The following is a 16252-nucleotide window of genomic DNA, read 5'->3' as shown; positions in this document are numbered from 1 at the left end:
AATATATCGATATATTTTCATACGCGATATAAGATAAGACAATATCGCATATATCGATATAGATGTTGCGTTCCAATTACATCCGACAGTTCGTCTTTCTCTTCTCCCAGTTTGTCTCTGCACACGTTCACCTGCCCCGCCCCTCTCCCTCAGTGAACACAACTCGCCCCTTCCCACCGCTTCCTGCAGGCAGCGATAGCATGGAGACGGATAAAGACATGACAGAAGCTATCGAAGAGGAGCTGGTTAGTAAAAAGAATAATAATGGCTCAATTATTTGGAGATGGTTCGGATTCAAAGTGTCAGATGAGCAGCAGAATAATGTATTCTGTAGAGAAAGCCGAAAACAAGTCCAGACAAAATCTTCCAGCTCCGTGTACCTTTCGTTTTTCACTTCAAATCCCAAAGTTGAAAAACAAGAAAAAGAGTCGTTATTCGTTTCAAAAACCAATATAAACATACAAGCGCATGCACGGGCTGACATGCACGTTAGTTTATACTGGATGATATCCCGACGTCCGAGACTCATTTATTTATTTATCTTCTATTATAGTATTTCTTGTTCTCGGCCAATAAACATCCAAAAATTAATAAAATTGCATGAACTAACTCTGCAGTAAACAAGGAGCAAACAGCAATTAAACAACAAAATAAAGCTGTTAAATAATGATAAAGTGCATGAAGCAGAACGCTGATTAAAATGCACAGTAACATGTACAATTAGTTCTGCCTGGTCTATACAGTAAAAGAAAATATTAATGTAAATGTTAATGTTGTGGCGACTGATGTAAAACAATGTACTGTATAAAGTCCAAACATGTGGGGGGGGGGGGGGGGGTAACGAGAACACTACTTTTAATGTCATACAAGCTCAGTGCAAAACACACAAGCTCACACAAGCTCAGCCGGAAACGGCCAATTTCTGTTATCTTCCCTACACACTCGCTCCCTGCGCCATATAGTACACTAAACATTCTTAAAGGGCCAGACAATATATTTGTAATTCACATTACACGACAGGTGAGACGTTAGAAAACAACAAACATTTTCTTAGAATAAAATAGTTATTGTGTAAATCTTCCCCAGCATGAATATTAATAAAAGTGCCTGTAAAAAATTTGGAACATGTAGCTTTGTCTTAGAAGTGTCTTTTTGTTATTACCTTATGGGATGAAAAAATATCGAGATATATATCGTATATCGCCATTCAGCTAAAAAATATCGAGATATAATTTTTGATCCATATCGCCCAGCCCTAAGAGTGACTTACAGAATTGCCTTCTGAGTAATCATTTCTCTAGTACAAGTAGACAATGGTCTAAGAACACAAATCTGAGGAGAGCTTGTTAGAACCTAAGTATAGGTAGATATTAAATAGGGTAAAATATTTAAAATCTTTTACTCTAGTAAAGCTTTAATCATCTTTTGAAGGTGTTGAGACTGATCAAACAGACAGTGGAAGTTCATTCTGCCACCTGGTTGCTAGTACAGAGATTAGCCTTGATTAGGTCTTTCTTGAATTCTAACTGATGGATCAAGGCAAGCTAGACTTGGGTGCATTAGTAGATTACAGTCCTTGTTTGGCTTTGTTTGGCTTTGTAGGCAAGAATCAATGTTTTGTACTGAATTCAGGCAGTGAAGGGCAGTGTTTGGGTTGGTTGAAAACTAGGGGTTTAGTACATTTACGTTTACATTTTCTGCATTTAGCAGACGCTCTTATCCAGAGCGACTTACAGAAGTGCTTCCATAGTGAACATTTCATTTCTCAAGTTGAAGTAAACAACAGTCGAAGAACACAAATCTGCTGAAACCTGTTAGAACCAAAGTGTTTTTTTGTTTTTTTGGAAATGGAAAAAAAATGTTAGTAAGTAAGTACAAGTCAGCTTAAGTGCTTAGTAAAAAGGTGGGTTTTTAATCGTTTTTTAAAGACAGCAAGAGACTCAGATGTTCGGACAGACGGAGGAAGTTCATTCCACCACTTGGGTGCTAGAGTGGTTTAGTAGTGGACATAGGAGCACCTGCCAGGAGGGAGTTGCAGTAGTCTAGCCTCAAGATGACAAGTGATTGGACAAGAATCTGATTGACTTCCGTAGAGAGAAATGGTCAAATTGCCAGACGTATTTTTCAGTTGATGAGCAAACATCTATAATTCTTCACTGGCTTCCTGTAGCTGCACGCATTCAGTTTAAAACACTGACGCTCGCCTACAAAGCCAAAAACGGACCAGCCCCAAGCTACCTTCGTGGTCTAATCAAACCCCGCTCTGTACCACGCAACCTCCGAGCCACCAGTCTCGCTCGACTTGAGCCTCCACCCAGGACTAAAGGAAGACGAGCATCAAGGCTCTTCTCTGTTCTAGCACCCAAGTGGCGGAACGAACTTCCTCCGTCTGTCCGAACATCTGAGTCTCTTGCTGTCTTTAAAAAACGATTAAAAACCTTCATCACCTTTTTACTAAACACTTAAGCTGACTTGTACTTATTTACTACCATTTTTTTCCATTAAAAAAAAAAAAAAAAAAAAAAAAAAACACTTTGGTTCTAACAGGTTTCAGCAGATTTGTGTTCTTCGACTGTTGTTTACTTCAACTTGAGAAATGAAATGTTCACTATGGAAGCACTTCTGTAAGTCGCTCTGGATAAGAGAAATGCAGAAAATGTAAACGTAAATGTAATAAGATGTCTGCCAGACATGCTGAGATTCAGGAGACTTGTGTATCTGAAGGACTGAATGAATGAGTTGAGATCATCCACATAGTGGTTAGAGAAGCCATGGAAGCACCACTTACCCCCAATGTGAGGCAACAGTTAGGGTAGATGAGGTTTCTGGTATTACTGTCATTACTGGCATGTCTGTAAGGTCTGTGGGATATGCGGACAGGTATTGGTGAGTAGCACATGCCGGCGTGATTATTGACAATTAATGAAAGGAACAAGACCAATGAGTGTGAAGAAACTGCTCATTTATCACAGAATTGTTACCTTATAAGTTACAAACGCTCTGCAGTCATTCGTCTGCGGCCTGGGAGTGAACCGACTGTGTTTGTTATGTAGAAAGTGAAATGGTAACATTCTTCTCTGAGTGTGTAATATAGTCGCTGTGTGTTTGTCACAATGGAAGATTGTCAATCCTGACTAGAGATGCATGAGTACCGATACTGGTATCGGGTATTAGCCCGATACCGCGCTCATTAACTCGTACTCGTACTCGCAAACGAGGCTCCGATACTAAACCTCCGATACCTTGTGCCTAGTGCACGTTGCTGCGTTAACGTAGGGATTTTCAACCTGTGGGGCGCGAGTGCCTGACCGGGGGGCGTGACATTGTGAGATTTTTTCACTTCTAAAACTAAAGCAATTCATTTTTCACCCACGGGAGACAGATTGAATTATTCTCACTGACCACGCTCACACGCACGTCTAATGTTATTCAGTTCCGTTTGACAAAAAAAACAAAAAACGATAAAGCTAACAATAGAGCTAACAGCGAAGATAAACCGGTTACAAAAGCAGCGACCGCTGTTACAGGACGTGTTTGTGTTCAATACTCTGTTTACAGTGTCGATACAAGTGATTCAGGAGTCGACTCATTTCGTTACGATTTATCTAGGTGAACCACGAATGTACGTGCTGATAGAATCGGCTCAGATGGGATCGGACTGTATTATCTTTTTAAAGTAAATATTCCAATCAGCAGAATCGCATCGCATGTATGATGTGCACAACGTTAATTACGTGCGTTTATTAATGAACGTTTACGTTAGCTTGTCAGAAGCTTTCTCAATAATGTCTGTGTGGTGTTTTTTTGTTTTTTTTTTACAATTAGTGATGGCAACCCAAGCAACTGTTCCACTGCACTATTTTACACTAAAAACTAAACTATTCCATAATGCTCCAGATTGCATCATTCTAAATAGGTATCGGTATCGGCGAGTACAAAAATACAGGGGTTGGACAAAATAACTGAAACACCTGTCATTTTAGTGTGGGAGGTTTCATGGCTAAATTGGACCAGTCTGGTGGCCAATCTTCATTAATTGCACATTGCACCAGTAAGAGCAGAGTGTGAAGGTTCAATTAGCAGGGTAAGAGCACAGTTTTGCTCAAAATATTGCAATGCACACAACATTATGGGTGACATACCAGAGTTCAAAAGAGGACAAATTGTTGGTGCACGTCTTGCTGGCGCATCTGTGACCAAGACAGCAAGTCTTTGTGATGTATCAAGAGCCACGGTATCCAGGGTAATGTCAGCATACCACCAAGAAGGACAAACCACATCCAACAGGATTAACTGTGGACGAAAGAGGAAGCTGTCTGAAAGGGATGTTCGGGTGCTAACCCGGATTGTATCCAAAAAACATAAAACCACGGCTGCCCAAATCACGGCAGAATTAAATGTGCACCTCAACTCTCCTGTTTCCACCAGAACTGTCCGTCGGGAGCTCCACAGGGTCGATATACACGGCCGGGCTGCTATAGCCAAACCTTTGGTCACTCGTGCCGATGCCAAACGTCGGTTTCAATGGTGCAAGGAGCGCAAATCTTGGGCTGTGGACAATGTGAAACATGTATTGTTCTCTGATGAGTCCACCTTTACTGTTTTCCCCACATCCGGGAGAGTTACGGTGTGGAGAAGCCCCAAAGAAGCGTACCACCCAGACTGTTGCATGCATCAGTGATGGTTTGGGCTGCCATATCATGGCATTCCCTTGGCCCAATACTTGTGCTAGATGGGCGCATCACTGCCAAGGACTACCGAACCATTCTGGAGGACCATGTGCATCCAATGGCGGTGCCGTGTATCAGGATGACAATGCACCAATACACACAGCAAGACTGGTGAAAGATTGGTTTGATGAACATGAAAGTGAAGTTGAACATCTCCCATGGCCTGCACAGTCACCAGATCTAAATATTATTGAGCCACTTTGGGGTGTTTTGGAGAAGCAAGTCAGGAAACGTTTTCCTCCACCAGCATCACGTAGTGACCTGGCCACTATCCTGCAAGAAGAATGGCTTAAAATCCCTCTGACCACTGTGCAGGACTTGTATATGTCATTTCCAAGACGAATTGACGCTGTATTGGCCGCAAAAGGAAGCCCTACACCATACTAATAAATTATTGTGGTCTAAAACCAGGTGTTTCAGTTATTTTGTCCAACCCCTGTACATGTACTTGTACTCGTACTCGGTTGGGAAAAAATGGTATTGATGCATCCCTAATCCTGACTGAATAAACATTTTTTGTTTTGGTGGAGTTGGGTGGCTTGTGGTTGTCATAGCACTAGCACATGCCATTCGTTGGGATGTAATTTAACGAAATTAGAATGCTTGTGTAGGTTAGAATGCAAGTTTCAACCTGTCATGTTATATTTAAGGCAGAATAAGTCTGTGTATAGGAATCAGATATAATCTTTAATTAGCCTTTAAATAATAGTTCTATTATTATTCTACATTTTAAAGACTACAAAAGATTCAAGTTGAAAATCAACTGATTTATTTACTGATATACATTGTATAATTTGTTAAGAATAAAATTATGTAACAATGGTCAGTGGAACCCAAAGTCATCAACCAATTGGTTTCTGGATTTCAATTTAAATCACAGGCTGATCCAGTTAGTGTGAATTCTATCACAGCAACTTGACTCAGTGTCTCAGTAGTGTCTGATAAGATGGTGGATGGTCTCCTTCAAGGCATTGTTGGAGTTATGGACAGCCTGTGGTGCTATTTACCGGTGTCCGATACATAACTGGGGAATTTGACATCAATGCTTTTGTCGTAGCCAATGCCTACACACTCTGGCCACATGAGGTCAGGCATTGCCCTGCACCAGGAGGAACCCAGGGCCCACTGCACCAACGTAAGATCTGAAAATGGCTCTGGGGATTTCATCCTGGTATTTAACAGCGCTCAGTGTAACGCTGGCTATCAGGTGGCAGGTTGTATGAGCCTCAAACGATGTGCCTTCCCAGACCACTGACCCACCGCCAAACCGGTCATGCTGGATCAAGTCAGGCAGCATAACGTGGTTCACCAGTGTGTCTCCAGACTCTTTCATGTCTGTCACATGTGCTCAGTGTGAACCTGCTCTCATCTGTGAAGCTGGACCTGCCATTTCTGGTGTTGGACTGTGAGCACAGGTCCCACTATAGGATGTCGGGCCATTATGCCACGCTCATGGAGTCATGCTCCACAGTAGCTCGCTAAAGGTCATTCTGTATTGCTGTGGCAGTGCTCCTTTTGTTCCTCCTCACACGAAGAGCAGATACAGTTCCTGCTTCTGGGTTAATGGCATTCTATGGCCCTGTCCAGCTCTCTTAGTGTGAATGGTCATGGCCTGGTATGTCATTCATTATCTTGAGACTTTGCTGGGAGACACTGCAAACCTTCTTGGGACGGCATGTATGGATGTGCCATGTTGACCTGAATCAGGCTGCAGGAACTGCCTCATGCTACCAGTACTGACAAAGACACTAGCAAAACACAAAAGGAAGGATAAGGAGAGAGTAAATGTCAGTACCAATCACCCCTCTGTGTCCATTCCCTAATTAGGCGGTTGTCTTGAGGTGTCCTCTCCGGTGCACTTTGTTTTCACTTTCATTTGCACCAAAGCAATAAATTGATTCCCAATCAGCTGGACAGATTAATATCCCTGAAGTGTAATTGACTTGATTTTATAGTGCAATGATTAAGTGTTCACTTTTTATTTGAGCAAAGTAGTAAGTATTGTAGTAAGTTAGTAAGTTTAACCCAACCTGTTATTGTGATGTTCTGTTTATATGTATGTTTTTGGGTGTGTGTGTGTTGTAGATCCAGATGATCCCATTATAATGACGATGAGCAGTGACTCACATGACCAGGCTGTGAAGTTAAAGCAGCAGTTACTGCAGGACAGCCTTGAACTGTGTATTATGGAGTTGAAGAAACTATGCATCAGAGAAGCTGTAAGCTCTTTTTCTAATACACACATACACACTCTGATTTAAGCTGGGTTATTTTAGGGATAAAATATGTTTATTATAATAAATAATATTTAATTATAAATAATAATTATATAAATAATTATAATTATATAATAATTATATAATTATATATTATATAATTATATATTATATATATTAAATATATATAATTATATATTATATAATGTATAATTATTAAAAATTTATAATTATATAATATATAATTATATATAATTATAATATATATTATAATATATAATATATTATAATATATAATTATAATTATATAATATATAATTATATTTAAATTATATATTATATATATCAAATATATATAAATATATTAAATTATATATTATATATATAAATTATATAATTATAATTATATCATAATAATATAAATAATTATAAATAATATTTATTATAAAATATATAATATAATCATATTTTATGCCAGGCATAAAATATGAGTACATGAGCACATGTTTACAAATCGCTCTAACAAATGTTTTATTCACAAATTAGGTGGGCAGGTAGATGTACAGTAGTAACACAAATCTAAGATCACCTGAATGTGCTTACATACATGTAACATTTTTGTTACAAGTCATATAATTAGCACAACAATCAAAATGAATTTCTTAGTATTTCGTATGTCTAAGTACAAAGACAAAAATGGAACAGCGTTTGGAACCCTCAAATGTAATCCGGGGTGTTAAGCCCAGGTAGCCCTGCACCTGCAAGCATTAAAAATGAACCCAACTTGCAGATGCTTAACCAAGGTAGAACAACACTGTGGCTAAAAGACCACTAGTGGACAAAATAACAGAAACAAAGTACCAAAGTAAAGACACAATTTGCCAAGCTACTTAGTTCTCGGTAACAGAGGAAATAAAAGAAACCCACAAGTATAAGATATTTGAGCGGCACCCCACCACACCGTCTGGCCAAACGTGGGGCCCAGGGCCATCATGCCACCTCTGGGGCTGACGGTTCCCTTGTGATTTCCCAATATTGGTGCGACAACAGCTGAGTTCCCAGAAACACAAAGTGTGCTGACATTATGTGCCAGCAAAAAACTGGACTGGATTGAACCAGCAAAGAAAAAAGGAAGAAACCGTGATAAATAGAAACACTTCCACCTGGAGCAAATTAGCACTCGGGGTGGCTCTCAGTTAAGAGGAAATGACATTTCAATTGAAGCTCCATGTACCCTCTGCCAGCCATATTTGGCAAGGCAGAAAGACATGATTCTGGAAATAAGCCCTACTTCTAATCTCCACAGCAGTTACAGTTAGAGATGTGTATTTCATATTATTCATTTTTTTGTAACTGCCGGACTAATTGGAACACCACGATCTGAATAGAACTCATAATTGCACGAACAAGCAGGAGCAGGTTCTTCTTTCCCCACAGTGCCGATTGAACCCATAGCTTTGCGAAGCTTGCTTGACAATTGACATCGTTCAAGTAGTTTCTACTTCCTGGCAAGACCTGTTTTAGTGATTCCTGAATTTCAGGAAGAGCCAACAGACAAAGACTTCCTCTTAGCGTAATGTAACAGTAACAGGGTTGTTTTCTGACCTTGGTTTAAGACTTTGTTCCATGTACTTTAAAGGGTTGCACTTAAATTAACCAGAGTAGTCAGAATAATGAATTAAGACGCCATGCCACAAAGTTAACTGACCTGCAAAGTAATATGTATACCATATAGAATCACTTTGTAGTTCTACAATTACTGACTGTAGTCCATCTGTTTCTCTACATACTTTGTTAGCCCCTTTTCATGCTGTTCTTCAATGGTCAGGACCCCCCACAGGACCACTACAGAGTAGGTATTATTTGGGTGGTGGATCATTCTCAGCACTGCACTGACGCTGACATGGTGGTGGTGTGTTAGTGTGTGTTGTGCTGGTATGAGTGGATCAGACACAGCAGCGCTGCTGGAGTTTTTAAACACCTCACTGTCACTGCTGGACTGAGAATAGTCCACCAACCAAAAATATCCAGACAACAGCGCCCCGTAGGCAGCGTCCTGTGCCCACTGATGAACGTCTAGAAGATGACCGACTCAAACAGCAGCAATAGATGAGCGATCGTCTCTGACTTTACATCTACAAGGTGGAACGACTAGGTAGGAGTGTCTAATAGAGTGGACAGTGAGTGGACACGGTATTTAAAAACTCCAGCAGCATTGCTGTGCCTGATCCACTCATACCAGCACAACACACACCAACACACCACCACCATGTCCGTGTCACTGCAGTGCTGAGAATGACCCACCACCCAAATAATACCTGCTCTGTGGGGGTCCTGACCATTGAAGAACAGGCCGAAAGCAGGCTAAAAAAGTATGTAGAGAAACAGATGGACTACAGTCAGTAATTGTAGAACTACAAAGTGCTCCTACATGGTAAGCGGAGCTGATAAAATGGACAGTGAGTGTAGAAACAAGGAGGTGGTTTTAATGTTATGGCTGATCAGTGTATTTATGGCTCCCGTATTTAGGGGCGGATCTGGTCTACATACCGATTTATGGTGCACCTCTAATCTTGTCCATGCAGACCAGCCATCGGCACATCCGAGATCCGAACCCCGGATCTCAGCGGTAGTGGGCCAGCAAACTGTACCACTGTGTCATCGATCCCAGTTTAAGACGTCAGTGTATCATCTAAAACATATAAAGAATGAGGTAGTTAGGTACCTTGAATACTAAGTTTTGAATACAAGGTGAATACATTCCTTCTACGACGTCTCTTGCTGATTACTAAGATGAACTTGTTTCTATATGAAAATTGGCCCTTGCAGTTGCACAGGCTTGTCCTTGTGTTATTAACAAAATCAATTACGACAACTCAGCGTTAAATCACTCCCTAGTGACTGTGTATGTTGTCTGTACTTGAACAGGCACACCTCTGTTGCCTGGCTCTTAAGGGTTTGGCAGATGGTGTGTTTGGGTAATGGTGTGTTTAAAATAGATTTGATCCTGGGAGGGACTGAACGATCGGCTTGCGAAGCAGAATGAGAACGCTTGGAAACATCTAACGACAATGTTGCGCAGGCAGGTTAAGAACTGCAACTTGCCTGTGCTTGACTGACTGAGTATAGTGCTTCATACAGGACAACCAACACATATTAAACCATATTTTTAATAATTCACTTGTTCCATCACTTAAAGGTTTCAGGTATATTTTGGCTGGGCTTGTGATACAGTGTACACACTTGAGTGTCATTACAATATTTAAATGTTTTATTATAAAAAGATTTAACAATCTGAACGTCAAACATTGCTTATTCTATCTGATCTATAATAAATACGAATAAGTATAAATGCACGTGTATCAATTACACTTTAACACAAACATTAACACATAACATTTAGCCATTGTAACCGCTCACTGCCCACACAAAACAGAATAATAGCCGGCTACACACTTCAATATATTTCAAAAGTTAACTGGTTAGTTTATAGTGACAGATATTTCTTAAAAGTGTATGAACGTGTACGATTAGTTATGCCTGTAATCCAGAATTAAGTTCTATACCGTAACCAAAAAATATGAATGTAAATGTTGCGATAACGGTGATGTAAAATAATGTTAAAATAGTTCAAAGTCCAAACATTTGAGTGGTACAAATCCAATCTCTTCCCTACACACTCGCTCCCTACACCCTATAGTGCGCTTAACATTCTTAAAGGGCCAGACAATATATTTTATAATTCGCATCACACGACAGGTGAGACGTTCTTTTTTCTTAATATAGCGCTTTTATTTAGGAAAAAATAGTTCTTACATAAGCAGGAAAATCTACGGCAGACACAACAGTCAGAACAGCGGATCGGGCGTAACGTTATTATTACTGTTTGCTCCTTTTTCTCAACACTTGTGCTCGATTCACACTGAAGATATATTAAGTCCGCGCATGCACGCGCTTGTGTTCATTCCCGCTTGAACTGATGAAAAATGTTGATTTTGAAAAATTAAAAGACGAGCCGTCTTCCAGTTCCTGCTTGTCAGCTCACAGCTAACGCTAGCCAGTGTGGCTCTTCACTCGTCTCTCTGTGTTACCACCTTACACCAGTGAGCACCTCACAGCCAATCAGTGAGCTCCAACCGCCTACCACTCCAAGGTAGGTTTTCAAGGTAGACCTGAAGCAGAAATTTGGCGCTTCACATTTAAAAAATATCGTCACCATACCGTAATACCGTCATACTGCCCAACCCGAGACGAAACTAAAAACTGGTTCTCTAAAAACTTCCTGATGGTTAATACAGATAAAACCCAAATTCTCCTTGTGGGAACTAAGACCACTCTCGCCAAAACCAAATCGTTTACTTTGAACTTTGAAAACTCTTGTCATTTCGCCTTCTTCCCAGGTTAAAAGCCTGGGTGTTGTTCTTGACAGTCATCTTTCTTTCAAAGCACACATCAATAACATTACACGATCTGCCTACTTCCACTTAAGGAATATCAACCGCCTACGCCCGTTCCTCAGTCAAACAAGTACTGCCATTCTCGTCCATGCGCTGGTAACATCCCGAATTGACTACTGTAATTCAATCCTATTCGGCTTACCTCATAAATCATTACAAAAACTCCAACTAGTCCAAAACTCCGCTGCACGGATTATCTCTAGCTCACCCTCAACTAATCACATCACTCCAGTTCTCAGACAGCTTCACTGGCTCCCCGTAAATTATCGCATACACTTTAAGATCTTGTTATTCACATTCAAAGCTCTACATGGTCTAGCACCCTCTTACATCTCCGATTTACTCCAATTCTACAATCCCACCCGCACTCTTAGGTCTTCCTCAGCCTTCCAGCTTTCTATTCCTTCTGTCCGCCTGTCGACTATGGGTGCGAGGGCTTTTAGCCACTCTGCCCCTTCTCTCTGGAACACCCTCCCAATCCATATCCGTACTATCGATTGTTTCTCTACTTTTAAATCCCAACTTAAAACTCACCTCTTTCAAACTTGATTGGTACTACTACCCCAATATTTGTTTAATAGTGATTACATTTGACTGTTTAGAGATTGTATTGATTTTATTGTATTTATCTTTATTGATTTTTCTATTAGATTTTAATGGTTTATTGATGTCTGTTACTTTCTTGCTTTTGTAAGGTGTCCTTGAGTGTTTTGAAAGGCGCCATAAATAAAATGGATTATTATTTATTATTAACCCTACTGCCAAGGAGAGTGGGCCAGAAATCCTCCTCAGTGATGTAAAAGACTCATCAGAAGCTATCACAAATGTTTGATTGCAGTTATTACTGCAAAGAAAGACACAACCAGACCATTCATTTTTCACATGAAGCACTGCACTGTATATATTGCATCTGAATGTGTAGACATGCATAGAACTGTGCCCTTCGTAAGTGTATCTAATCCAACAATGCTTTACACTAAAGTTATGGGTAATCTGCCTAATACAGGAGCTGACTGGACGCTTGCCCTCAGACTATCCTCTGCTGCCTGGAGAAAAGTTGCCACGTATACGCCGGCGCATTGGGGCTGCTTTCAAGCTGGATGAGCAGAGCATCCACAAAGGGGAGGTAAAAAAAACCAAAAAAACATCCCATCTGTTGTCTAAATCAACCTTTAGGCCACATTTAAACATTAACAATTTGATTAACTTCATTGTTGTGTCTTTACATTCAATTCACATTTTCTTATATGCTTGCATATACTGATCATTTTATCAGCTCCACTTACCATATAGAAGCACTTTTTAGTTCTACAATTACTGACTGTAGTCCATCTGTTTCTCTACATACTTTTTTAACCTCATTTTACTCTGTTCTTCAATGGTCAGGACCCCCCAGGACCACCACAGAGCAGGTATTATTTAGGTGGTGGATCATTCTCAGCACTGCAGTGACACTGACATGGTGGTGGTGTGTTAGTGTGTGTTGTGTTGGTATGAGTGGATCAGACACAGCAGCGCTGATGGAGTTTTTAAATACCGTGTCCACTCACTGTCCACTCTATTAGACACTCCTACCTAGCTGGTCCACCTTGTAGATGTAAAGTCAGAGACGATCGCTCATCTATTGCTGCTGTTTGAGTCGGTCATCTTCTAGACCTTCATCAGTGGTCACAGGGGTGCTGTTGTCTGGATATTTTTGGTTGGTGGACTATTCTCAGTCCAGCAGTGACTGTGAGGTGTTTAAAAACTCCAGCAGCGCTGCTGTGTCTGATCCACTCATACCAGCACAACACACACTAACACACCACCACCATGTCAGTGTCACTGCAATGCTGAGAATGGTCCATCCTGTGGTGGTCCTGGGAGAGTCCTGACCATGGAAGAACAGCATGAAAGGGGGCTAACAAAGCATGCAGAGAAACAGCTGGACTACAGTCAGTAATTGTAGAGCTACAAAAGGCTTTTATATGGTAAGTGGAGCTGATAAAATGGACAGTGAGTGTAGAAACAAGGAGGTGGTTTTAATGTGTGGCTGATCGGTGTGAATATATATATAAGGGAATAGGACTGGATTGGTGGACTGCCGTCAGGGTCCCTAGCAGCAGATTGGGGGTAAATGCAGGGGTCAGACATACACTTATTTTTTGCACATAGGTTGTAGAGTATAAGGACCATTATGAGGCACAACAGCAGTCTGTAACTTTTTAAAAATACAGTTCATAGTAGTATATAGATCTTACAATACCATCTGACCTGCAGGACTCTGAAACAAGCTCCTTGGAGACCAAGCTGGCCCTGCAAGAGCAGATCTATGCGGCAATGCACAGGCTGTGCCAAGAGGACCACCATAGCAAGACGGTGAAGAAGAGCAGAGTGCAGCAGTGCAAACGGGAGGAAAAGAAGCTTAAGGAGCTTCAAGAAGAACTGTTCCTTATACATCTTAAACAAGGTCAGTCCTCCTTAGACCCTAGGATGATCACCAAGAACAGTTTTTTTTCGTATTCTGAATCAGCTTTAGTGACTGCGCCTATGTGTTTTCAGATCGCAGCACCTCAAACGGCCGTTTGGCGAAAGTATCAGCGTGGTTGGATAAAGGTAAATGAAATCTATCATTCTGAACTTGTTATTATATAGACATTGCTGTTCAGATGCTTCCAGACAGGTGTACTTTATGTTTTGGGTTCTACAGCACCATAATAATAATAATTAGGGCTGTCAAGCGATTAAATTTTTTAATCGCGATTAATCTCAGAATTTCATATAGTTAATCGCGATTAATCGCATTTTTTTTTTTTTTTTAAAGAAGGTGGTTTTAATGTTATGGCTGATCGGTGTACATACACTAACATACACAAAAACTCATTCACAATCAACACAGTCTTGTTCCCTGGGTTCTGACAACTCATACTAGTGACTATATTACTTGCATCTTTGCACAGTATTGCATTGTTTTTGCACCTTATTCTCACCTTATTCTACCTGCTGCTATATAAACCCTACGCTGCTAACTGGATATCAGAATCCGTTTTTATTAGGGCTGTCGAAGTTAACGCGATAATAATAACGCGTTCCAGTGTTGCCAGATTGGGCGGTTATCCGCCAAATTGGGCGGATTTTGTTGGAAAACAATTTAATAGCATTTAAATTACACTTCTGCTTAAAAGAAAATATTCAGTTTTAAGAAGCACCAGCATTGTAGAAGGATATTAAAAGTAAAGTCAATTTTCAATGCTGATTTGGCTTAATAGTGTTGCTCAGTCTGTATCATAGTCTTGAAATGATAAAGTATTGCAAAGGAATATCTTTGAAATTCTTCCTCATAATGTTAAGGTTGCTATATTTTAGTTTTTCACTTGTCAGGGAAAATTAAGAGAGAAAAAAGCTTATTATTATCATGCGTGTGATATATATCATTTACGTTATCTGCGTATCACGTTACCACTGTTGTACGTCACTGAGCTGATATGTGTATCAGGTGACCAGCGGGTAACGGCGTGTTATGTTTAAGTGTGATGCTCCAAGTTGTGGATTAAGCAATAAAGACAAACTCGTTCTCCACATAACTAGTGTCATTTGTATTTCGTGGTTAAGTACAAAACATAACAATGCGGGTCTTCGTGATGTAATTCTACATGGCCCTCACTGCCTGTATAGGTCAATTTTTCCTGTATAGAATTTGCGTTAACGGCACTATTTTTTTTTATCGCGTTAAATCGAGATCGCGTTAATGTGTTATTATCGCGTTAACTTCGACAGCCCTAATAATAATACAATTTTATTTATAAGTACCTTTCAAGAAACTTAGGGACACTGTACATCTACAGGCATAAAGCAGCCTGAAAATTAATAAACATACATAAATAAATAAATAAATAAAAATAACAGGCAACAATCAATTTAAAATAAAGGGAAAATACATGGTAATAAAACCTAAGCAAATTAAAATTACTTATCAGGAAAAGCAGCAAGAAAAGCTGTTTTTGAAAGAGGTGACTGATGAGCACGCCAGTCAGTGGTGCAGTGGTAAGGAGATCCAAAGTTTAGGCCCTGTAACACTAACAGCTCTATCACAGACAGTGCGTAACCTAGAGGAAGGGACAGAAAGAAGATGGTACTCAGAAGACCAGAAAGAGTGCAGAGGTGAGTGCTTAGCCAACAAATCGGTGAGAAAAGATGATCTAAACCAGCCTTTCGCAACCGGGAAGCCTCCTGGCTTCAATTTTATTTGTATAGTGCTTTTTACAATGGACATTGTCTCAAAGCAACATTACAGACTCCAGGACCAACAGACCAAAAACCCCTGTTGAGCAAGCCGAGGGTGACAGTGGCAAGGAAAAACTCCCTTGAAATACAGAAAGAAACCTTGAGAGGAACCAGAGTCAGCAGGGACCCATCCTTCTTGGGGCGGCCTGGAGGACAACTTAAATGAGCAAAATCCACACACATCATAAATACACAATATTAAATGAAACAAAACAAATTAAACAAGAGTTCTTCATTATTCAGTCCAGTTTGTGATAAAGTCCGCAGTGAGAAAGTCCGTGTTTTTTTTTTGTGGAAACACTCCAGGGACCCATCAGGTCTAGCAGGAGCAGCATTGTTGGCACGTCAGTCTAGACAACCTCGGGTGATTAAACAGGTTTCCGTCAGAAAACGTAGTTAAAATGTGACATCGTTAAGAGTAAAATGTCATCAAACCTGAATGATCGGACAAGAGAGGCAGAACGACAGCAACCCAACATCCCTGATCATTACAAGTTTCTATGACCTAGAACCCCCAAGCTCTGCTCCTTTGTCTATAGTCGGGGCGGGAAGCTCCGCGCCAGAATCTGACAAACATTAGAGCACC

General features: G+C 40.3%; 1 protein-coding gene across 1 annotated transcript in view; it reads left to right on the top strand.

The window, feature by feature from the left end:
- LOC134311377 (innate immunity activator protein-like) overlaps positions 1-16252 on the top strand; it is a 32113-nt gene that overhangs the window by 6270 nt on the left and 9591 nt on the right. Inside the window, exons 3-6 of the mRNA XM_062993030.1 lie at positions 6816-6949; positions 12410-12529; positions 13663-13852; positions 13945-13998. Of these exons, the coding sequence (XP_062849100.1) occupies positions 6816-6949; positions 12410-12529; positions 13663-13852; positions 13945-13998 (498 nt within the window). The remainder of the gene's footprint in view (positions 1-6815; positions 6950-12409; positions 12530-13662; positions 13853-13944; positions 13999-16252) is intronic.

Source organism: Trichomycterus rosablanca, chromosome 4, assembly GCF_030014385.1.
Source record: "Trichomycterus rosablanca isolate fTriRos1 chromosome 4, fTriRos1.hap1, whole genome shotgun sequence".
NCBI lineage: Eukaryota > Metazoa > Chordata > Actinopteri > Siluriformes > Trichomycteridae > Trichomycterus > Trichomycterus rosablanca.
This window is presented reverse-complemented; position numbering and strand designations above follow the sequence as displayed.